The 26,667-nt window shown below is 37.9% G+C and overlaps 1 protein-coding gene across 1 annotated transcript in view; it reads right to left on the bottom strand.

Annotated features, from left to right (window-relative positions):
- VPS50 (VPS50 subunit of EARP/GARPII complex) overlaps positions 1-26,667 on the bottom strand; it is a 140,228-nt gene that overhangs the window by 46,906 nt on the left and 66,655 nt on the right. Inside the window, exons 15-16 of the mRNA XM_022586009.2 lie at positions 24,799-24,893; positions 24,365-24,463 (exon numbers count right to left, since the gene is read on the bottom strand). Coding sequence (XP_022441717.1) covers positions 24,365-24,463; positions 24,799-24,893 — 194 coding nt within the window. The remainder of the gene's footprint in view (positions 1-24,364; positions 24,464-24,798; positions 24,894-26,667) is intronic.

The raw sequence follows: 26,667 nt of genomic DNA, 5'->3' as shown, positions 1-26,667 counted from the left end.
ATCAAGCTGTCAGCAGGGATACACTCTCTCCAGAAACTCTAGAAGAGAATCTGTTCCTTGCCTCTTCCAATTTACGGTGGTTGCTGCCATTCCTTGGCTAGTGGCCACAGCACTCCAATCTCTGCCTGTCTTCACATAACCTTCTCCTGCATATGTGTATGTCTTTTCCTCTGTGTCTATATCAAGTCCCCTTCTATCTCCCTTTAACTGTGATTGCATTTAGGGCCCATCCCGATAATCCAAGATAACCTCCTCATTACAAGACCATTAATTTAGTCACATCTACAAAACACTTTTTCCAAATAAAGTAACATTTACAGTTTCCAGGTATTAGGACCTGACTTTTTTGTGGGGGTGGGGAGTGGGAAGGAGGGGAACGGGGAAATGACCTGTCAGACTACCAAACACTCCCAGGTACATACCCAAAGAACTGATAATATATGTCTATGCAAAAACTTATACACAAGGGGGCGGAGTCGAGATGGCAGACTAGGAGGACACGGATTCATGTGTCCGCACAACTAGGGCATCTACCAGGCACTGGTGAGGGACCACAGACACCTAAGGGGATGGGAAGAACCCACAGCGGCCGGGTAGGATGTGGGGCATGGGGGGTGAGGGGGAGGGGAAGCAGAGGTGGGACGGGACTGGCACCCCTGAAGAGCAGCTGGAGGAGAGGAAGGGATCTCACACCCGAAGGGGGAAATTGGGGGACCACCAGGAAGACAAAGGAGCAAAAGGGAGTGTGGCCAGGTCTCCCCTGCCCACTTGGGCCCCCAGGAGCCTGCTGAGATCCTGGGCCTGATCCTCTGCCCACCGAGGCCCCCTACAGCCACGTGGGTCCTGAGTGAGTGGGGGGGAGGGAACGGGGAGAAAGGCCAGACCTCTAGGACTGGCACCCCTGAGGGGTGGCTGGGGGAGGGGAGGAGTTCCTACACCAGGCGGGACACACCCATGGTTAGGGGTCCAGCGGGGACTGGGGAGACCCCGGGGGAGATGGGGAGTGGGGGCGTGGAGGAATGGAAGGGAACGGGGCCAGAGCTTTCCCTGTCCACTTAGGCACTGGGAAGCCTGTTGGGCTCCCGGGCCTAATCCTATGCCCTTGGAGTCTCCCTCCTGCCTGCAGAGCCCAAGCCCCGCCCCTGCACCCACACCCAGGGCCCTACCTCTATACTCGGAGACACCCTCTGAGACCCCCTCCAATGTGCTGGGCCTAAACCCCACCCACACACCCTCACCCAGGGCCTTACCTCCAAACTCAGAACTCCACACTGCAGAGGCCCTCCTTTCCACATGCTGCCTCTCCCCTTCCCTGCAGGTCCTAAGCAGAGGCCCTGCCCTACACTCAAACATCAACCCCCCACCTGCCTAGGTCTCACTCCACTGTAAACCCCACCCCTGCCTGAGTTCCACTCCCATAGCCAAGGCTTTTTTTTTTTTCCTCTTTTAGATTGGGGTTCTGTTTTACCTTGTTGATTCATTGTTCTTGATTCATTTATATTTTTATTATTCCTAATAAATCTTTTATTTTTCTAATTTTACTTTATTCTTTATACTTTGTTATTGCTCTCTCCATTTGGCTTGTTCCCCCTGCACGGCCCCCCTCCTTTTTTTCTTTTTTCTGTTGTCGTTTTATTTTACATTACTGCAGTTGTTTCAATTATATTTTTACTTTTCATAATATATTTTTTATTTTTCTAATTTTATTTTGTTTTTTATTCTTTGATATTGTACTGCTCCTTTTTTTTTTTTCTTTTTTTTGCCGCACCATGTGGCTTGCAGGATCTTGGCTCCCAGGCCGGAGGTCAGCCCAAGCTCCTATGGTGGGAGCTCTGAGTCCAAACCACTGGACTAACAGAGAACTTCAGACCCCAGGGAACATTAATCAGAGTGAGGCCTCCTGGAGGTCCTAATCTCAGCACAAAGACCCAGCTCTATCCAACTGCCTGCAAACTCCAGTGCTGGACGCCTCAGGCCAAACAATCAGTAAGACAGGAATACAGCCCCACCCATAAAAAAAAAAAAAAATGACAAAAAAAATACATTACAGACAAAGGAGCAAGGTAAAAACCTACAAGACCAAATAAATGAAAATGAAATAGGCAACCTCCCTGAAAAAGAATTCAGAGTAATGATAAAGATAATCCAAAGCCTCGGAAACAGAATTGAGAAAATACAAGAAACATTTAACAAGGATCTAGAAGAACTAAGCAAACAAACAGTGATGAACAACACAATAACTTAACTTAAAAATACTCTAGAAGGAATCAATAGCAGAATAACTGAGGGAGATGAACAGATAAGTGAGCTGGAATATAAAATGGTGGAAATAACAAACAGGGAACAGAATAAAGAAAACAGAATGAAAAGAACTGAGGACAGTCTCAGAGACCTCTGGGACAACCTTAAATGCACCAATATTCGAATTATAGAGGTCCCAGAAGAAGAAGACAAAAAGAAAGGGTCTGAGGGGTTCCCTGGTGGCGCAGTGGTTGAGAGTCCGCCTGCCGATGCAGGGGACACGGGTTCGTGCCCTGGTCCGGGAAGATCCCACATGCCGCGGAGTGGCTAGGCCCGTGAGCCATGGCCACTGAGCCTGCATGTCCAGAGCCTGTGCTCTGCAACAGGAGAGACCACAAGAGTGAGAGGCCCGCATACTACAAAAAAAAAAAAAAGGGGGGGGGGTCTGAGAAAATATTTGAAGAGATTATAGTTGAAAACTTCCATATCATGGGAAAGGAAACAGTCAATCAAGTCCAGGAAGCACAGGGTCCCATAGAGGATACACACAAAGAGAAACACAGAGACACATTAACTCAAACTACCAAAAATTAAAGAAAGAAAAAATATTAAAAGCAGTAAGCAAAAAGCAACAAATAACATACAAGGTTAACAGTTGATCTTTCAAGAGAAACTCCGCAAGCCAGAAGGGAGTGGCAGGACACATTTAAAGTGATGAAACAGAAAAACCTACAAACAAGATTACTCTACACAGCAAGGATCTCATTCAAATTTGATGGAGAAATTAAAACCTTTACAGACAAGCAAAAGTTAAGAGAATTCAGCACCACCAAACCAGCTTCACAACAAATGCTAAAGGAACTTCTCTAGGTAGGAAACACAAGAGAAGGAAAAGACCTACAAAAACAAAACAATTAAGAAAACGGTAATAGGAACATATATATCAATAATTACCTTAAATGTAAATGCATTACATACTCCAAACAGGGCTTCCCTGGTGGCGCAGTGGTTAGGAATTTGCCTGCCAATGCAGGGGACACAGGTTCAAGCCCTCGTCCGGAAAGATCCCACATGCCGCGAAGCAAATAAGCCCATGTGCCACAACTACTGAGCCTGTGCTCTAGAGCTCGCAAGCCACAACTGAGTTCACGTGCCACAACAACTGAAGCCCGCATGCCTAGAGCCCATGCTCCATAAAAGAGAAACCACAACGAGAAGCCCGTGCACCACAACGAAAACCCAATGCAACCAAAAATATATAAATAAAATAACTAAATTTATGAAAATAAATAAATAAATAACTAAAATCCTCCAACCAAAAGATAAAGACTGGTTAAACGGATACAAAAACAAGACCCGTATATATACTGTCTACAAGAAACCCACTTCAGGCCTAGGGACACATACTGACTTCAAGTGAGGGGATGGAAAAAGATATTCCTTGAAAATGGAAATCAAAAGAAAGCTGGAGTAGCAATTCTCATATCAGACAAAATAGACTTTAAAACAAAGACTATTACAAGAGACAAAGAAGGACACTACATAATGATCAAGGGATCAATCCAAGAAGATATAACTGTAAATATTTATGCACCCAACATAGGAGCACCTCAGTACATAAGGCAAATGCTAACAGCCATAAAAGGGGAAATCGACAGTAACATAATCAGACTAGGGTACTTTAACACCCCACTTTCACCAATGCACAGATCATCCAAAATGAAAATAAATAAGGAAACACAAGCTTTAAATGATACATTAAACAAGATGGACTTAACTGATATTTATAGGACATTCCATCCAAAAACAACAGAATACACTTTCTCCTCAAGTGCTCATGGAACATTCTCCAGGATAGACCATATCTTGGGTCACAAATCAAGCCTTGGTAAATTTAAGAAAACTGAAATAATATCAAGTATCTTTTCTGACCACTACGCTATGACACTCGGTATCAATTACAGGAAAAAACCTGTAAAAAATACAAACACATGGAGGCTAAAAAACATGCTACTAAATAAATAAGAGATCACTGAAGAAATCAAAGAGGAAATCAAAAATACCTCAAAACAAATGACAATGAAAACAAGGCAATGCAAAACCTATGGGATGCAGCAAAAGCAGTTCTAAGAGGGAAGTTTATAGCAATACAAGCCTACCTCAAGAAACAAGAAAAATGTCAAATAAACAACCTAACCCTACAACTAAAGAAATTAGAGAAAGAACAAGAAAAACCCCAAAGTTAGCAGAAGGAAAGAAATCATAAAGATCAAATCAGAAATAAATGAAAAAGAAATGAAGGAAACAATAGCAAGGATCAATAAAACTAAAAGCTGGTTCTTTGAGAAGGTAAACAAAACTGAAAAACCATAAGCCAGACTCACCAGGAAAAAAAGGGAGAAGACTCAAATCAACCGAATTAGAAATGAAAAAGGAGAAGTAACACCTGACACTGCAGAAATAAAAATCATGAGAGATTACTACAAGCATCTATATGCCAATAAAATAGACAACCTAGAAGAAATGGACAAATTCTTAGAAAAGCACAACCTTCTGAAACTGAACCAGGAAGAAATACAAAATATAAACAGACCAATCACAAGCACTGAAATTGAGACTGTGATTAAAAATATTCCAACAAACAAAAGCCCAGGACCAGTTGGCTTCACAGGCAAATTCTATCAAGCATTTAGAAAAGAGCTAACACCTATCCTTCTCAAACTCTTCCAAAATAGAGCAGAGGGAGGAACACTCCCAAACTCATTCTACTAGGCCACCATCACTCTGATATGAAAACCAGACAAAGATGTCACACAAAAAGAAAACTACAGGCCAATATCACTGATGAACATACATGCAAAAATCCTCAACAAAATACTAGCAAACAGAATCCAACAACACATTAAAAGGATCATACACCATTGAGGAGGGGAAGATGGCGGAAGAGTAAGACACGGAGATCACCTTCCTCCCCACAGATACATCAGAAATACATCTACACGTGGAACAACTCCTACAGAACACCTACTGAACGCTGGCAGAAGATCTCACACCTCCCAAAAGGCAAGACACCTCCCACGTACCTGGGTAGGGCAAAAGAAAAAAGAATAAACAGAGACAAAAGAATAGGGACGGGACCTGCACCAGTGGGAGGGAGCTGTTAAGGAGGAAAGGTTTCCACACACTAGGAAGCACCTTCGCGTGCGGAGACTGCAAGTGGCGGCGGGGGGGAAATTTGGCGCCCCGGAGGAGAGCGCAGCAACAGGGGTGCGGAGGGCAAAACAGTTAGATTCCCGCACAGAGGCTCGGTGCCGACCGGCACTCACCAACCCGAGAGGCTTGTCTGCTCACCCGCCGGGGCAGGCGGGGCTGCAAGCTCAGGCTCAGGCTTTGGTCAGAGCTCAGGGAGAGGACTGGGGTTGGCAGCGTGAACACAGCCTGAAGGGGCTAGTGCACCACGGCTAGCCGGGAGGGAGTCCGGGAAAAGCTCTGGAGCTGCCGAAAAGGCAAGAGACGTTTTCTTCCCTCTTTGTTTCCTGGTGCGCGAGGGGAGGGGATTAAGAGCACTGCTTAAAGGAGCTCCAGAGACAGGCGCGAGCCGCGGCTAAAAGCGTGGACCCCAGAGACAGGCAGGAGACGCTAAGGCTACTGCTGCCGCCGCCAAGAAGCCTGTGTGCAAGCACAGGTCACTATCCACACCTCCTTTCCGGACAGCCTGTGCAGCCCGCCACTGCCGGGTTCCCGGAATCCAGGGACAACTTCCCCGGGAGAATGCATGACGAGCCTCAGGCTGGTGCAACATCACGCCGGCAGCTGCCGCTGCAGGGTCACCCCACACTCCGTGCCCCACCCTCCCCCCGGCCGGACTGAGCCAGAGCCCCCGAATCAACGGCTCCTTTAACCCCGTCCTGTCTGAGCGAAAAGCGCCCTCTGGCGACCTACACTCAGAGGCGGTGCCAAATCCAAAGCCGAGCCCCTGGGAGCTGTGAGAACAAAGGAGAGAAAGGGAAATCTCTCCCAGCAGCCTCAGAAGCTGTGGATTGAAGCTCCACAATGAACTAGATGTACCCTGCAACTGTGGAATACATAATAGAGAACGAATCATCCCAAATTGAGAAGGAGGACTTCGAGAGCAAGACTTATGATTTTCCCCCTTTTTCCTCTTTTTGTGAGTGTGTATGCTTCTGTGTGAGATTTTGTCTGTATAGCTTTGCTTCCACCATTTGTCCTAAGGTTCTATCTGTCCGTTTTTAAATTTTTTCTTAATAATTATTTTTTAATTAATAACTTTATTATATTTTACTCTATTTTATTTTAATTTATATTCTTTCTATCTTTTTTCCTTCCTTCCCTCCTTCCTTCCTTCCCTCCTTCCTTCCCTCCTCCCACCATCCCTCCCTCCCTCCCTCCTACCTTTCTTTCCTTCTTTCCTTTCTTTCTGCCTTCCTACCTTCCTTTCTTTCTTTCTACTTCTACTAATTCTTTCTCTCTACTTTTTCTCCCTTTTATTCTGAGCCATGTGGATGAAAGGCTCTTGGCGCTGCAGCCAGGAGTCAGTGCTGTGTCTCTGAGGTGGGAGAGCCAACTTCAGGACACTGGTCAACAACAGACCTGCCAGCTCCACATAATACCAAACGGCGAAAATCTCCCAGAGATCTCCATCTCAACACCAGCACCCAGCTTCACTCAACGACCAGCAAGCTACAGTGCTGGACACCCTATGTCAAACAACAAAACAGGAACACAACCCCACCCATTAGCAGACAGGCGGTCTAAAATCATAATAAGTCCACAGACACCCCAAAACACACCACCAGACGTGGACCTGCCCACCAGAGAGACAAGATCCAGCCTCATCCACCAGAATACAGGAACTACTCCCCTCCACCAGGAAGCCTACACAACCCACTGAACCAACCTTAGCCACTGGGGACACACACCAAAAACAACGGGAACTATGAACCTGCAGCCTGCAAAAAGGAGACCCCAAACACAGTAAGATAAGCAAAATGAGAAGACAGAAAAACACAGAGCAGATGAAGGAGCAAGATAAAAACCCACCAGACCTAACAAATGAAGAGGAAATAGGCAGTCTACCTGAAAAAGAATTCAGAATAATGATAGTAAAGGTGATCAAAAATCTTGGAAATAGAATAGACAAAATGCAAGAAACATTTAACAAGGACCTAGAAGAACTGAAGATGAAACAAACAATGATGAACAACACAATAAATGAAATAAAAAATACTCTAGATGGAATCAATAGCAGAATAACTGAGGCAGAAGAACGGATAAGTGACCTGGAAGATAAAAGAGTGGAAATAACTACTGCAGAGCAGAATAAAGAAAAAAGAATGAAAAGAACTGAGGACAGTCTCAGAGACCTCTGGGACAACTTTAAACACACCAACATTCGAATTATAGGAGTTCCAGAAGAAGATGAGAAAAAGAAAGGGACTGAGAAAACATTTGAAGGGATTATAGTTGAAAACTTCCCTAATATGGGAAAGGAAATAGTTAATCAAGTCCAGGAAGCACACAAAGTCCCATACAGGATAAATCCAAGGAGAAATACGCCAAGACACATATTAATCAAACTGTCAAAAATTAAATACAAAGAAAGCATATTAAAAGCAGCAAGGGAAAAATAACACACAAGGGAATCCCCATAAGGTTAACAGCTGATCTTTCAGCAGAAACTCTGCAAGCCAGAAGGGAGTGGCAGGACATATTTAAAGTGATGAAGGAGAAAAACCTGCAACCAAGATTACTCTACCCAGCAAGGATCTCATTCAGATTTGATGGAAAAATTAAAACCTTTACGGACAAGCAAAAGTTGAGAGACTTCAGCACCACCAAACCAGCTTCACAACAAATGCTAAAGGAACTTCTCTAGGCAAGAAACACAACAGAAGGAAAAGACCTACAATAACGAACCCAAAACAATTTAGAAAATGGGAATATGAACATACATATCGATAATTACCTTAAATGTAAATGGACTAAATGCTCCCACGAAAAGACATACATTGGCTGAGTGGATACAAAAACAAGACCCATATATATGCTGCCTACAAGAGACCCACTTCAGACCTAGAGACACATACAGGCTGAAAGGAAGGGGATGGAAAAAGATATTCCATGCAAATGGAAACCAAAAGAAAGCTGGACTAGCAATTCTCATATTAGTCTTTAAAATAAAGACTATTACAAGTGACAAAGAAGGACACTACATAATGATCAAGGGATGGATCCAAGAAGAAAATATCACAACTGTAAATATTTATCCACCCAACATAGGAGCACCTCAATACATAAGGCAAATACTAACAGCCATCAAAGGGGAAATCGACAGTAACACATTCATAGTAGGGGACTTTAACACCCCACTTTCACCAATGGACAGATCATCCAAAATGAAAATAAATAAGGAAACACAAGCTTTAAATGATACATTAAACAAGATGGACTTAATTGATATTTATAGGACACTCCATCCAAAAACAACAGAATACACATTTTTCTCAAGTGCTCATGGAACATTCGCCAGGATAGATCATATCTTGGGTTACAAATCAAGTCTTGGTAAATATAAGAAAATTGAAATTGTATCAAGTATCTTTTCCGACCACAACGCGACAAGACTAGATATCAATTACAGGAAGAGATCTGTAAAAAATACAAACACATGGAGGCTAAACAATACACTACTTAATAACGAAGTGATCACTGAAGAAATCAAAGAGGAAATCAAAATATACCTAGAAACAAATGACAATGGAGACACGACGACCCAAAACCTATGGGATGCAGCAAAAGCAGTTCTAACAGGGAAGTTTATAGCAATACAAGCCCACCTTAAGAAACTGGAAACATCTCGAATAAACAACCTAACCTTGCACCTCAAGCAATTAGAGAAAGAAGAACAAAAAAACCCCAACGTTAGCAGAAGGAAAGAAATCATAAAAATCAGATCAGAAATAAATGAAAAAGAAATGAAGGAAATGATAGCAAAGATCAATAAAACTAAAAGCTGGTTCTTTGAGAAGATAAACAAAATAGATAAACCATTAGCCAGACTCATCTAGAAAAAAGGGGGGAAGACACAAATCAACAGAATTAGAAATGAAAAAGGAGAAGTAACACCCGACACTGCAGAAATACAAAAGATCATGAGAGATTACTACAAGCAACTCTATGCCAATAAAATGGACAACCTGGAAGAAATGGACAAATTCTTAGAAATGCATAACCTTCCAAGACTGAATCAGGAAGAAATAGAAAATATGAACAGACCAATCACAAGCACTGAAATTGAAACTGTGATTAAAAATATTCCAACAAACAAAAGCCTAGGACCAGATGGCTTCACAGGTGAATTCTATCAAACGTTTAGAGAAGAGCTAACACCTATCCTTCTCAAACTCTTCCAAAATATAGCAGAGGGAGGAACACTCCCAAATTCCTTCTACGAGGCCACCATCACCTTGATACCAAAACCAGACAAGGATGTCACAAAGAAAGAAAACTACAGGCCAATATCACTGATGAACATAGATGCAAAAATCCTCAACAAAATACTAGCAAACAGAATCCAACAGCACATTAAAAGGATCATACACCATGATCAAGTGGGGTTTATTCCAGGAATGCAAAGATTCTTCAATATATGCAAATCTATCAATGTGATAAACCATATTAACAAATTGAAGGAGAAAACCCATATGATCATCTCAATAGATGCAGAGAAAGCTTTTGACAAAATTCAACACCCATTTATGATAAAAACCCTGCAGAAAATAGGCACAGAGGGAACTTTCCTCAACATAATAAAGGCCATATATGACAAGCCCACAGCAAACATCATCCTCAATGGTGAAAAACTGAAAGCATTTCCACTAAGATCAGGAACAAGACAAGGTTGCCCACTCTCACGACTCTTATTCAACATAGTTTTGGAAGTTTTAGCCACAGCAATCAGAGAAGAAAAGGAAATAAAAGGAATCCAAATCAGAAAAGAAGAAGTAAAGCTGTCACTGTTTGCAGATGACATGATACTATACATAGAGAATCCTAAAGATGCTACCAGAAAACTACTAGAGCTAATCAATGAATTTGGTAAAGTAGCAGGATACAAAGTTAATGCACAGAAATCTCTGGCATTCCTATATACTAATGATGAAAAATCTGAAAGTGAAATCAAGAAAACACTCCCATTTACCACTGCAACAAAAAGAATAAAATATCTAGGAATAAACCTACCTAAGGAGACGAAAGACCTGTATGCAGAAATTTATAAGACACTGATGAAAGAAATTAAAGATGATACTAATAGATGGAGAGATATACCATGTTCTTGGATGGGAAGAATCAACATTGTGAAAATGACTATACTACCCAAAGCAATCTACAGATTCAATGCAATCCCTATCAAACTACCACTGGCATTTTTCACAGAACTAGAACAAAAAATTTCACAATTTGTATGTAAACACAAAAGACCCCATAGCCAAAGCAATCTTGAGAACGGAAAATGGAGCTGGAGGAATCAGGCTCCCTGACTTCAGACTATACTACAAAGCTACAGTAATCAAGACAGTATGGTACTGGCACAAAAACAGAAATATAGATCAATGGAAAAGGACAGAAAGCCCAGAGATAAGCCCACGCACATATGGTCACCTTATCTTTGATAAAGGAGGCAGGAATGTACAGTGGAGAAAGGACAGCCTCTTCAATAAGTGGTGCTGGGAAAACTGGAGAGGTACATGTAAAAGTATGAGATTAGATCACTCCCTAACACCATACACAAAAATAAGCTCAAAATGGATTAAAGACCTAAATGTAAGGCCAGAAACTATCAAACTCCTAGAGGAAAACACAGGCAGAACACTCTATGACATAAATCACAGCAAGATCCTTTTAGACCCACCTCCTAGGGTTATGGAAATAAAAACAGAATAAACAAATGGGACCTAATGAAACTTCAAAGCTTTTGCACAGCAAAGGAAACCATAAACAACACCAAAAGACAACCCTCAGAATGGGAGAAAATATTTGCAAATGAAGCAACTGACAAAGGATTAATTTCCAAAATTTACAAGCAGATCATGCAGCTCAATAACAAAAAAACAAACAACCCAATCCAAAGATGGGCAGAAGATCTAAATAGACATTTCTCCAAAGAAGATATACAGACTGCCAACAAACACATGAAAGAATGCTCAACATCATTAATCATTAGAGAAATGCAAATCAAAACTACAATGAGATATCATCTCACACCAGTCAGAATGGCCATCATCAAAAAATCTAGAAACAATAAATGCTGGAGAGGGTGTGGAGAAAAGGGAACACTCTTGCACTGCTGATGGGAATGTGAATTGGTTCAGCCACTATGGAGAACAGTACGGAGGTTCCTTAAGAAACTACAAATAGAACTACCATATGACCCAGCAATCCCACTACTGGGCATATACCCTGAGAAAACCATAATTCAAAAAGAGTCATGTACCAAAATGTTCATTGCAGCTCTATTTACAATAGCCCGGAGATGGAAACAACCTAAGTGCCCATCATCAGATGAATGGATAAAGAAGATGTGGCACATATATACAATGGAATATTACTCAGCCATAAAAAGAACGAAATTGAGCTATTTGTAATGAGGTGGGTAGACCTAGAGTCTGTCATACAGAGTGAAGTAGGTCAGAAAGAGAAAAACAAATACCGTATGCTAACACATATACATGGAATTTAAGAAAAAAAAATGTTGTGAAGAACCTAGGGGTAAGACAGGAATAAAGACACAGACCTACTAGAGAATGGACTTGAGGATATGGGGAGGGGGAAGGGTGAGCTGTGACAAAGCAAGAGAGAGGCATGGACATATATACACTACCAAACGTAAGGTAGATAGCTAGTGGGAAGCAGCTGCATAGCACAGGGAGATTGGCTCGGTGCTTTGTGACCGCCTGGAGGGGTGGGATAGGGAGGGTGGGAGGGAGGGAGATGCAAGAGGGAAGAGATATGGGAACATATGTATATGTATAACTGATGCACTTTGTTATAAAGCAGAAACTAACACACTATTGTAAAGCAATTATACCACAATAAAGATGTTAAAAAAAATAAAAAATAAAGTAAAAAAAAAAAGATCATACACCATGATCAAGTGGGGTTTATTAACCCAGAAATGCAAGGATTCTCCAATATATGCAAATCAATGTGATACACCATATTAACAAACTGAAGGGTAAAAACCATATGATAATCTTAATAGATGCATAAAAAGCTTTCTACAAAACTCAACACCAATTTATGATAAAAACTCTCCAGAACGTAGGAATAGAGGGAACCTACATCAACATAATAAAGGCCATATATGACAAACCCACAGCCAACATCGTTCTCAATGGTGAAAAACTGAAACCATTTTCTCTAAGATCAGGAAAAAGACAAGGTTGCACACTCTCACCACTATTATTCAACATAGTTTTGGGAGTTTTAGCCACAGCAATCAGAGACGGAAAAGAAATAAAAGAAATCCAAATCGGAAAAGAAAAGGAAAGTTGCCACTGTTTCCCGATGACATGATACTATACATAGAGAATCCCAAAGATGCTACCAGAAAACTACTAGAGCTAGTCAATGAATTTGGTAAAGTAGCAGGATACAAAATTAATGCACAGAAATCTCTGGCATTCCTATACACTAATGATGAAAAATCTGAAAGAGAAATTAAGGAAACACTCCCATTTACCATTGCAACAAAAAGAATAAAATACCTAGGAGAAAACCTACCTAGGGAAACAAAAGACCTGTATGCAGAAAACTATTAGACACTGATGAAAGAAATTAAAGATGATACTAACAGATGCAGAGATATACCATGTTCTTGGATTGGAAGAATCAATATTGTGAAAATGACTATACTATCCAAAGCAGTCTACAGATACAATGCAATCCCTATCAAATTACCAATGGCATTTTTTACAGAACAAATAATCTTAAAATTTATATGGAGACAGAAAAGACCCCGAAGAGCCAAAGCAGTCTTGAGGGAAAAAACGGAGCTGGAGGAATCGGACTCCCTGACTTCAGACTATACTACAAAGCTACAGTAATCAAGACAACATGGTACTGGCACAAAAACAGAAACACAGATCAATGGAACAAGATAGAAAGCCCAGAGATAAACCAACGCACATATGGTCAACTAATCTATGACAAAGGAAGCAAGGATATACAACAGAGAAAAGACAGTCTCCTCAATAAGTGGTGCTGGGAAAACTGGACAGCTACACGTAAAAGAATGAAATTAGAACACTCCCTAACACCATACACAAAAATAAACTCAATATGGATTTGAGACCTAAATGTAAGACCGGACACTATAAAACTCTTAGAGGAAAACATAGGAAGAACACTGTTTGACATAAATCACAGCAAGATCTTTTTTGATCCACCTCCTAGAGTAATGGAAATAAAAACAAAAATAAAATGGGACCTAATGAAACTTCAAAGCTTTTGCACAGCAAAGGAAACCATAAACAAGATGAAAAGACAGCCCTCAGAATGGGAGAAAATATTTGCAAATGAAGCAACTGACAAAGGATTAATCTCCAAAATATACAAGCAGCTCATGCAGCTCAATATCAAAACAACAACCCAATCCAAAAATGGGCAGAGGACCTAAATAGACATTTCTCCAAAGAAGACATACAGATGGCCAACAAACATATCAAAGGATGCTCAACATCACTAATCATTAGAGAAATGCAAATCAAAACTACAGTGAGGTATCACCTCTCACCAGTCAGAATGGCTATCATCAGAAAATCTACAAACAATAAATGCTGGAGAGGGTGTAGAGAAAAGGGAACCCTCTTGCACTGTTGGTGACAATGTAAATTGACACAGCCACTATGGAGGACAGTATGGAAGTTCCTTAAAAAACTAAAAATAGAACTACCATGCGACCCAGCAATCCCACTACTGGGCATATACCCTGAGAAAACCATAATTCAAAAAGAGTCAGGTTCCACAATGTTCACTGCAGCACTATTTACAAGAGCCAGGACATGGAAGCAATCTAAGTGTCCATCAACAGATGAATGGGTAAAGAAGATGTGGCACATATATACAATGGAATATTACTCAGCCATAAAAAGAAACGAAATTGAGTTATTTGTAGTGAGGTGGATGGACCTAGGGTCTCTCATACAGAGTAAAGAAAGTCAGAAAGAGAAAGACAAATACCGTATGCTAACACATATATATGGAATCTAGAAAAAAAAAATGTTCTGATGAACCTAGGGGCAGGACAGGAATAAAGATGCAGACATATAGAATGGACTTGAGGACACGGGGAAGGGTAAGGGTAAGCTGGGATGAAGTGAGAGAGTAGCATTGACAAAACACACTAACAAATGTAAAATGGATAGCTACTGGGAAGCAGCTGCATACCACAGGGAGATCAGCTCTGTGCTTTGTAACCACCAAGAGGGGTGGGATAGAGAGGGTGGGAGGGAGATGCAAGAGGGAGGGGATATGGGGATATATGTATGCATTTTGCTGATTCACTTTGTTGTATAGCAGAAACTAACACACCATAGTAAAGCAATTATACTCCAATAAAGATGTTTAAAAAAAAAAAGAAAACTGTGTTGGATCTCTCATCTGCGGAAAAGGTATACTTTTATTCTGATTATTTTTGCATTTGTTGTTGTTTGAAGTTTCAGTGGGATTGTGGTTCCTTTGGTTGAGGGAAGAGAATTTTTTGGTTGAAGAGAGTGATGTTTTTAAATAAGTTTTATTTTTTTAATTAAAAATTTTTTAATAATTTTTAAAGGTTAGTTTCCGTTTACAGTTACTACAAAATATTGGCTATATTCCTCATGTTGTACCATAAATCCTTATAGTTTAAATGAAACAAAAAACTTATACATGAACGTTCACAGCACCATCATTCATCACAGCTAAAAAGTGAAAACAACCCAAATGTCCATTAACTGAGGAATGGATAAACAATGGTATATCTATACAATGGAATATTATTCACCAATAAAAAAGAAGGAAGCTCTGTTACATGCTCCAAAATGGATGAACCTTAAAAATATTATGCTAAGTGAAAGCCAAACACTAAAGGCCATAACGTATGATTCAATTTATATGAAATGTTCGTATACAGGCAAATATCACAGGCAAATACATAGAGACAAAAACTAAATAAGTGATTGTCAGGTGCTGCAGGAGAAGAGCGACAAAAAACTGGTACAGGGTTTCTTTATGGAGTGATAAAAATATTCTGAAATTAGATAGTGGTGAAAGTTGTTGCTGAATTATATACTTTAAAGGAGTGAATTTTGGGCATTTTTGGTATGTGACTTACATCTCAATAAAGCTATTATTACAATTATTGAGGTAGGCATGACTCTAAAATGCACTCTAAAATCCCTCAAGATTGTCTGCCCTAATTCCCAGGACTAAATGTGTTGAAGAACACCCCCATGATTACATTACCAAATATGGAAAAAAGATTTTGCCGATATAATTAAGATTACAGTTAGCTGCCTTGAGTTAATCAAATCAGAAATTATCCAGGTGGAACAAATCTAACTGAATAAGCCCTTTTAAGCAGAGTTTTTTCTCCTCCTGATAGCAGAAGGGGGAAGTCAGAGAGAATTGCTGGCTTTGAAAATAGAAGGGGTCAGGGGCAAGGACTGGAGAGCAGCTTCTAGAAGCTGAGAACACTTCTTAGTTGACAGGTAGCAAGAAAACAGAAACCTCAGTCCTAAAACCACAAGGAACTGAATTCTGCCAATGTCCTGAATGTGCTTAGATGCAGATTCTTCCTCAAAGTCTTCAGATAAAAGCCCAACCAACACCTTGATTTTGGCCCTCTGAAAACCTAAGCTGAGAACCTAGACAAGCTGATCCAGACTTCCACAGAACTGTGAGATAATAAATGAGTGTTGTTTTAAGCTGCTAAACTCATTGTAATCTATTACAGAATAATATAAAACTATTATGGTGATAAAAGATACCAACTCACAGACTGAAGCTTAGTTATTCCTACCCATAAAAAGTATAGAAAATAGAGGCTTCCCTGTGATTGAGGGTCCGCCTGCCAATGCAGGGGACACGGGTTCATGCCCTGGTCCAGGAGGATCCCGCATGCTGCGGAGCAGCTGGGCTAGTGAGCCGTGGCTGCTGAGCCTGCGCGTCTGGAGCCTGTGCTCCGCAGCGGGAGAGGCCACATCAGTGAGAGGCCTGCGTACCGCAAAAAAAAAAAAAAGTATAGAAAATAATACAGAAAGTAAAAGTATATATGACAAAAACATTAAAAGGTAAGAGATGGTAAGTGAGTTACAAAGTTGGTTCTCCCATTATTCTGGAAGTATATTAACTTAAGGTCAACTGGAACAGAACAGGAATGCATATTGGAATGTTGATGGTAACCACTATGAGAATATACATTTTAAACCTGAGAAAAAAATATGAAAATTGAAAACATAGATGATCAAGCCAAAAGAAGGCAGAAAGAGAAAAAAATAAATGAAAAAAGTTATCTACACTTTCAGAAACCAAACAGCAATGTGATGGCTTTAAACCCAACTATGCCAATAAATACATTAAATGAAAATGAAAAAAACAGTTCAATCAAAACACAAAAATCGTCAGATTGGATTTTAAAATAAGAAAACAAAAAAAGACTACATGCTGTTTATAAGAGGCATACTTTACATATAAGATTGATATGAAAATTAGGTCGGAAGCAAAACTAGATTGAAAGTAAAAATTACAGACAAGATTTCTTAAAATCAGGAACTAGGGTGGAATTTTCATCAAAATTTTTTTCTTCATCTGTTAAAATGATCAATGTGGTGTTTTTCCTGTAGCTGTTAATTAGTAAATTAAATTTATTAATTTTTAAAATTAGCCAACCCTGTTTTCCTGCAATAAACCCTGTCTTTTCACGGTGTATTGTCGTTTTTAGATATCACTGGATATAATCTGCCAATCTTTTGTTCAGGATTTTTACACTTATGTTCTTATGAGGTACTAGCCTGTAATTTTTTTTTATAATGTACTTGTTATGTTTTGGTATCAGTGCTACGATGGCCTTATAAAATAAGTTATAAAGCATTCCGTCCTTTTCTGTTCTCTTAAAGAGTTTATCTTGATATTACTTCTGCCTTAAATGTTTAGCTGAATTGACCAGTGACAGCAGCAGGCCTGGAGATTTCTTTATGGAAATGCTTTGTAGCAAAGATTCAATTTCTTTAAAGATACAGGATTATTCAGATTTTCTATATTTTATTTTATCAGCTTATTATGTACAAGGAATTCGTTCTTTTCAATCTAAACTGTCAACTTTATCAGCATAAAGTTTATATCATTTTGTTTTATTTTTAATGTCTTAAGATGTGTAGATACCTTCTTTTTAACTGCTGATATAATTTGTGTTTCTTTTCCTTGCTCAGTCTTGCTAAGTAGCATTGTAGATTTCTATTATACATTTACTTTCTCTTTCATTGATTTCTGCTCTTCTAATTATCTTCCCTCTATTTTAGGTTTAATTTGCTGTCATTTTTTTTAACTTCTTGAAATGGAAGTTTAGTGCACTGATTTTCAAACATTCTTCTTTACCAAAAAATGCATTTAAAGCTAAAAATTCCCCTTCTGCTTTAGCTATATCCCACAATTTTTATATCATACTTTATCATTCATTTTTAAGTAATTTCTAATTCCCAATATGATTTCTTCTTTAACACTGAAAATAGGTTAATTTCAAAAACCTGGCAGATTTTCTCGTTATCTCTCTGTTATTTATTTGTAGTTCAATTCCACTGTGGTCAGAGAATATGCTCTCTATGATTTCAATCTTTTAACTTTTTTTTTTTTAAGGACTTGCTTTAGAGCCCAGCAGTTGATCGATTTTGATAAACCTTCCTTCTGCTCTTAAAAAAAATATGAATTCTTCAGCTGTCAAGTGTTGTAATATATATACACATGTATAAACATACATATATCTATATCAATTAGGCAAATTTTACTAATATGTTGGTCAAACATATATCCTTACTGATTTTTTTGTCTGCTTGTATTACCAATTACTGAAAGTGGCACATAAAATTTCCCAACTATGATTATCAATTTGTCTATTTCTCCTTTTAGTCTGAATATTTTTGCTTTATATATTTTAAATTTATTTTAGTAGGAATATACAAATTTAGGATTATTATATCTTCCTAACAATCTATCATCATTATGAAGTATCCCCTTTACTTTTACCAATATTTCTTGTCTTAAAGTTGACTGTCTCTTAGGAATTTCTTTAATCTGATATACAGTATCTACAAAAGCCTACCACAAATATCATACAAATATCATAAAGTACTGAATGAAAGGATATCCCTTGTTGGCACTTCTATTCAACACTGTACCAGAAGTCCTAACCAATACAAAGATTAGAAAGACGTATATAAAACCGTCATTATTCACAAATGACATATTGTATAAACAATTCAAAAGAATTTCCAAACTATTAGATTTAATAAAATGCTAATTTAACCACCAGATCATAGGAATCCAAGGTCAATATACTAACTAAATCAACGTGTGTGTGTGTGTGTGTGTGTATGTGCGTGTAAGAAACAGGAAATTTAAAATAAAAAGCAATACAATTCAGAACAACATTTATAAAACTACAATATTTACATAATGTTCAAAACGGGCATGACTAGTCATTGGTGACAGAAGAATAGCAGTTACCTCTGAGGAGGCTACTGACCGAGAAAAGGTACAAGGGATACACCTTGTACCTTGTTCTAGGATATTGGAAAAGTTCCATATCTTAATCCGGGCAGTTTATGTGGTGTACATATATGTAAAAAATTCATAGAGTTGTACAATAAGATATGCATACATTTATGTGAATGATTTAATAAAGTTTTTCAAAAGAAAAAACTGTAATAATCTACTCACTACCCTCCCAAATTGTCCGCAATAAAGGGCAGGCCCATTAAGATAAGGCCACAAATGGCCCAAGGAAACATTAATCCACTTGTGAAGGGTCACAAGGTCACAAGTAGTAGACAGCAGAGACAGGGGCCCCGATTTCCAAATCTTGTTCTTTTCACTGCAACATGGTTGGAAACAATAGTCAAAGGCAAAAATTTATTTATTTATTCTTTTTTTTTTTTTTTTTTTTTTTACTGTAAATGATGTTGGTTCATATTATCCAAATTGATTCAATAGAGCCAAAGAAAACTTCCTTTGCATCTCTTTCCCCAAGAACATTTTACACAAATTGAAAGATTTGCATTTTATTTCCTTTCTTCTATTTTACTCTAAATCACAAAAAAGATGGCAGTTATGATGAAAAAGCGATGAATGAGTATGTAAAGTACAAACTGTAATCAGACGTTGAGTAACACAACTGACTATAATCATAGTTATATGAAAAGCAGTCCCAATTATTACTTTAAGCACTCTGGGTGCCACCTGCATCTTTAGAAACAACACACAAGCAGGACACAAAAAACCTTCTCTGGTATACAAAAAATATGTACAATCAAAATAAAATTAAAGAGATTTTAAAGTCCAAATATAGTGAAGGAGATAATAACCGATCTACAACGTGTCTCAAATATATTGAACTACAAGTTAAAGGAAAAATTTCAGTGAATTAGAACTGTGCGAAACACAGATCTTTTACTTAACCTAATAAAAGACTTGAAGCAATAAAATGTAGGTTCCAAAAATGAATGATAAAAGCACAAGGTTTAAAGAAGGTAGAGTATCTAATATAAGCCTTTATACACTTTAAAGAGAAGGAATTTGATGCTCAGAGAAGTAAAAAATTTGGTTAAAATCACACAAGCCATGAAGCCAGTGAGTAACACATTAGAGGTAGGAACCCAAGGCCACTGATAACACCACACTGCCCCAGACGCTTTACCAGCAGGAAGAAAACTGGAAATCAGTAACAACTGTATTTACTAAGAGGAGTTTAATAGTTGCCTACCCATTATTATTGTGTATTTATGTGTATGTACATATATAGAGAAGAGGGAGTAGTGTAACCTAACAGATACATATTATGAAGACATTGTTCCTTTTGTTCTCATTTTAAGTCCAAAATTTAAGCCCTCTTCTATAGTTTAGAGATGGAAAATAGTTGTACTTTTACATAAATTTTCAGTAAAACACTTCACATATTAAAAATAAATTTAACTTATTGGCACCATTATCACCAAGTCCAAAAAAAATTATTTTCTGAAAACATTTCTCCTTATTTTCCCAAGGAATATATCAAAGAGAGCTGCAACAATACCTCCTATCCCACACACATGCTCTTCTATGACACGACCTTACCACTCCCCAATCAAAAGAAAAAGTCTAATTTCCCTCCTCTTGAGTCTGGACCAGCCTTACGACAAGCCTGTATTCAAAGGAATGTGGTAGTCATGACTCCTGAGCCTATATCAAAAAAGGTCATGCAGCCTCTGTGTGGTTCTCTTGGAACTCTAGTCCTATGGGAAGCCAGCTGCCACGTAAGAAGTCCAACCACCCTGAGATCATCATACTGGAGCGGCCACATGAAGACATGTTGACTAACCAAACCCAGCTGTACACCCTTCCAGCCATCTCCACCGTGCAAGTGAAGCCGTCTTGAACCTGCTACACAAGCTTTCCACCAGCTGAGTACTGCTTAGTCACCTCAGTCAGTGCTATGAGAAGGAGAAGAATCAGTTGATCCCTGCGTGAATTATTCCTGACTCACAGAATACATGTAATAATGAGAAGATGATGGTCATTTTAAGCCTGTAAGTTTCAGGACAGTTTGTTACAAAGCAATACTAGGAAAACATATCCGTGGACACTTGTAAATTGAAGCTATTATAGGTTAGGTTTTTCTTTAAAAAAAAAAAAAAAAACCTCTTTATGAGATCTCCCATAAAACAACTAAAATTATTGGTAACTTATTTACTACTCTCCCTGAAGCCTTAACCAAAACAACTTATTTGGCAGAGGATATATGGGTGGGGGATTAGGGGTAGGGGTGCAACACATGCCGGCAGGTCAGTTCTAGATAATGTCAGGCCCAGTATTCAGAAACAGAAGAGATGATTAAATCATTTGATCCAGACAGAAAACAAAGCTAAGTATATGGATAATAAAACTGACCCTAGAAACACACATTTTAAAGACACTTAAGGAATAAACCAAACCTTAATAAACTTAAACCTTAAAAGGCAAGGAGAGACCTTTCTCCCTAAAAGGATAGGTGACCTTTCCCCTCTTCTGACATCAGTCAGTGCACCTTTAGGATCATTGAAAACATTTATAAGCTCTAAATACTAAAGTAATTAAAAATAAAAGGTGCTTGTTAAATAGAATGTTTTGGGAATAGCACACTGCTACATAATTTCTATGTCATTACTGTTCAAATTAGATTATTTGTGCTTTGGGGAATTTTGCAACATCTGGCAGAAGAATGACAGCATTTGGTATATACAAACTTAGAACCTGAACATAAAGAAACCTGGGAGAATAAAATATGTCTTTGAAAGATGAGAATTTACACTGACAGATGACAGAGACTGTGCTCCCTCACACTCTCATCCAGCTTTGCCCTAGAAAAAGATAACGGCACGCAAGCTTTAATACAACTTCCACAAGCAACGTAGGTACATTTTATAAACAGATGTTCTGCCAAAGAGGAAAATGCTTCTATTTTCACCTTTTTATTATGCTTACATCTTCAAACCAACAACCTAAATGGACTTAAAATAAGAGTAATTCGGTTCAAGAATTTCTTTATTCTCAAGAGCTCTACTTGGCAGTAGAGGACCATGAAACAAATTGTAAGCATATTTAAACACTTTAACAAAATTGAAACAGATGATCTATATTTCACCATGTTTCGTGGTATTTTTCGGTATTTATGTAATATGATTTGGTGAAGGAGATATTAAATCGGAATTTAGTAGATTTAGATTCATCACTGGCTAATGTAATGACTTTCGTCAACTCAATATATATACATTGGCATCATTTCTAAACTGCCTGTCAAGTTTATCTTGCTTTATAAAGAAACAGATGTACTTCAGAACACACTGATGGTTGGCACCAACTTTACCAAGTGATTTCATTATAATTTCCCAAATGGCAGCTGTTGGAGAGAGAATGACTACAGGCAGTATAGAGCAAGACTGGTTTAAACATTGGGAAAAGAGAAGAATACTACAAAGAAAGATTACATCTTTACTTTTTTTTAACCTATTCCAATTTTTATAATACACAATGCAGCAAGAAAAAAGGGAAAGATCTGCAGGTAATACTTCGGGAGACCTTTTAGTCCAGCCACCTCATTTTACGATTGATAGATAGAACCATATCTCAGAGGGGTTAAATGATTTGTCCAATGACAGGGAGATGGCAGGTGGCAAAAATGTAGTAAGATCCCGAGTTTACCATTTCCCAGTCCTGCTCTCCTTCTAAGAATACAATACAGCCTCCTCAATGGGAAACAAGTTTCACAAATGTTTCTAACAAGAAAAGTCCATTAAAATATTGAGTGTTTGGGAAACAATAATTCATTTCTATATTTTCTAATTTCACCAAGGTGAACTTTTGTAAGGAATATCCATCATAGTCAGAGTCTAGAAATGCCCTTGCCTGGTGGCCACAGATGACAGACACCTTTTGACAGTAAGTAAAATGGAATGCAGAATGCAAACCATTAAACAAATCCATGTTTTTGCATTACACACATCTTGCAGTCACAATGAACATCAAAAGACACCCCAGTTGTCTTGTTGGATATAAAGCAATCTTTGGGAAATGGACATCCAGCAATGCCTGCATTCTGATAGGGTAAGTGAAGCTTCTGGCTCCTTCATAGTTCTTTATCCTTTCCGATCTGTGAGTATAAGGCCCCTCTCATTTTGGACAGCAATGTGTACAGGCCAAGCCTTCTGTTTTAACAGGGCTTAAGTTTTAACAGAAAAGGAAGTTATAAATTAAGGTAGTGTTAGGGTTTCATGTTGTTCCCTTACCACTGTTTTCCTGAGGTATAATCAATTAAAAAAATTTTTTTAATTTTTTCAACATTCTCTTCATTCAATTGTGAAACTCAAGGGCTCTGCTTTGGTACAGGATCAACTTAAATATACTTTCAAAACAAATATTTAGTAGTTTACAATTAAGACAGAAAATGTGTACTTAAATATATTTAATAATAAATTAGTCAATGGTTTCATGTCCAGTAACCTCTCTTCTGACATAGCACATATCCCTGTGACCAGGGGTTGACTCCGAACAAGGAGAGAAAGGAGAACTTCAAATCCCAACTCTCCCCAGCACCAAATAACAACAAAATCAAAACTTAATTTTAAAAATTAAAAATGCAGTATAAAAAGTGAGCTGTAACTCAATTCAAATGATAAAATGTATATAAGGTGTACAGCATAGGGTCCAGCTTATATGAAGAAAGGTCTAATAAATATTTTCTCAATTTAACGCTGCTTTAAGCATACAAACACATTGCTGTATAAACATTCTTTCCCACCTTCTTCCACTCCCAAAACCATTCCTAGGCACCCTTTTTAAAGTTAGTAGTGATTGTTTTGCAAAGCAATGTAGTACAAAATCTTGGCTTTGTAGCTACATTCTGAATATCATGCCCTGTTCTCTGAAAGCCTTTTTACTCCTAAAAGGCACACAGTTTCAAGCATCCCCCACTCACTGAGTGCTGCCGCTACTGATTTAACTTCCTTACTAGCTCACACCATATATGCAGGTAGAGAATAGTGGCCAAATTCTTCTGGGGATCCTTAATGTAATAATCATCTTCCACCCATACAGAAGTCAGTTCAATATTTTAAGCCCCTCAAGACAAAACACATATTGAAATTTACAAAAAATAATCAGAATACTTTGATATTTTTGGTAAAAAAAAATCCTTAACCATCCTAAAAAAAGCTACAAAGATAGTCTTTCAAATTCAAAAGTAATTATTTTAAACCAATTAACACTATAAGGTTAAGCATTAGACAAAGGTATTCTCACTACCTAAATAAGTCTATTCATATTTTATTAGAGTTCTTACCTATGGTAGTTCTTAAAATAATTGACACTTTGTTTTCTAATAGACTCTTGCAAAACTTCAGACTTGCTACCACAGAATTCTTCTCCAACTTGCATCAACCTAGTTGGACAGAAAGATTTACGTAAATTTCAGCAACATGTTTATTATAGGGAAAAAAGAGAAATACAGGTCATCTTTATTCAAAGATAACAAATCATAAAAATTTGGATGTTTGAAGAAATTCTAAAGATCACATTCATTACAGTTTACAAACATCCAAAGGGCAAAAATATTTAAACACACTCACACATAAACCTAGCAGAAATTAGACTATGAATGTTCAATTATCTTTACTTCCATTAAGTTATACATTACAACTCAGTGATTCATGATTTCATTGATTATCATGGTTCAATGAATCAAACTAAAGAATAAGACAAGATCTCAAACACTACCTGCTGATTATATCCAAAACAAAGATGAAGTCATCATATTTGAATATTGACAAATCAGTTCCAAGCAAGTAGGTTTTTACTTTTAGCTGAACATCCTATAAAAAAAAAACAAAACAATAAATATTTCAAGTAAATCCAAAATATAGAAAATAAGTTCTCAGAGCCATTTTTTGTATAGTTACACATTAAAATGAGACAGGAATAGATTCTTAACTTGATAAAAAAATATCTAGTTAGGCTAATAGTCAACATATTTAGGGTGGTATCATAGAGACAATTCCATGAACATCAGATATAAAAATAGTACAGACTTGGGGCTTCCCTGGTGGCGCAGTGGTTAAGAATCCGCCTGCCAATGCAGGGGACACGGGTTCGAGCCCTGGTCCAGGAAGATCCCACATTCCACGGAGCAACTAAGCCCGTGCACCACAACTACTGAGCCTGCACTCTAGAGCCCGTGAGCCACAACTACTGAGCCCACGTGCCACAACTACTGAGCCTGTGTGTCACAACTACTGAAGCCCACGCACCTAGAGCCTGTGCTCCGCTACAAGAGAAGCCACCGCAGTGAGAAGCCCACACACCACAACGAAGAGTAGCCCCCGTTCACCGCAACTAGAGAAAGCCCGCGCAGCAACAAAGACTCAATGCAACTAAAAATAAATAAATTAACTAATTAAAAAAAAATAGTACGGAACACAATCATCACTACTAATACACACACACATGCAAGATAAGAATTATGTCCTCATACTAGATATACTGATAAAAATCATCATTATTTGGGCATGGTTCAGTAAGCTAGAAACCCCAAAATAATCAATTCAAAAATGATTAGAATTAATAAGATATTGTGTGAAGTGTTTAAGTACAGTATATAAAAATTAACAGTTTTCATGTATACCTGGCTGAAGCACCTAAAAATGGAGAGATTTCTTTTAAAACAAATATTGAAAATACAATATACTTAGGAATAACTTTAATAAGAGCTATCAGACCTATAACAAAAAACTAACAATTCTAATGGGATACAAAAGAAATTTCCATAAATTGAGAATCAAGGGACTGAATACCTGACTAAATACTGTAAATATGTCAATTTATCCAAGTTAATGTAGGGATACAGTGAAATTCTAACCAAAATCACACACACACAAAAACTTTTCTTCTCAACAATTATTCTAAAATTCACTAGAAATAATAAATAGACAATAACCTCTTTTTTAAAAACAGCACTTTGAAAGGATGAAGTTATCAGGGATGATGGAGGACTTGTACCACCTATATTAAATATATTAAAAACGACCCCCAAAATGCTAGCAATATAGAGAAAAGTCAATAGAATAGGAAAAATAAATCAGAAACAGTGCTAATATACACATAAAAGCTTAATAAACAGCAGTAAAAACTACTGTTTTCTGATTATTTACTTTTGTCAAGCATTATACTAAGAACTTTATATATTATCTTTATTTTTAAAACTAAAACATGATAGAAAAACATTTAAAATAAAGTCAAGGATTTATCAGGAAAATATGAACAAAATAAATACAGCAATGGTAATAATAAAGCAAACTAGAATTCACTGCAAAATGCCTAAGGAGAAAAGAGCTATTTTTTTTAATTAATAAAGAGAATTATGTACAATGAGGGTACGTACAGTGGTTATTAGCATTGCATCATCAATCAACATGGCATCCGAGTATAAAAACAAAAGCTGTTAGAAATAAAAGAAAAACCTGACAAAAACTACAATCATTCCGGAAGATTAAAACTCCTCCCGCAGAACAGCACAGACCAAGAAAACCACAACCAAATAAGAATATAGATGAGAATAATACATATAAATAATAAACTGCTTTAATTTAC

Source organism: Delphinapterus leucas, chromosome 9, assembly GCF_059928025.1.
Source record: "Delphinapterus leucas isolate spDelLeu-1000000601 "Yukka" chromosome 9, BTC_Dleu_Yukka2, whole genome shotgun sequence".
Taxonomy (NCBI): Eukaryota; Metazoa; Chordata; class Mammalia; order Artiodactyla; family Monodontidae; genus Delphinapterus; species Delphinapterus leucas.
Note: the sequence above shows the minus strand (reverse complement) of the source record. Positions and strands in the feature narration are given on the sequence as shown.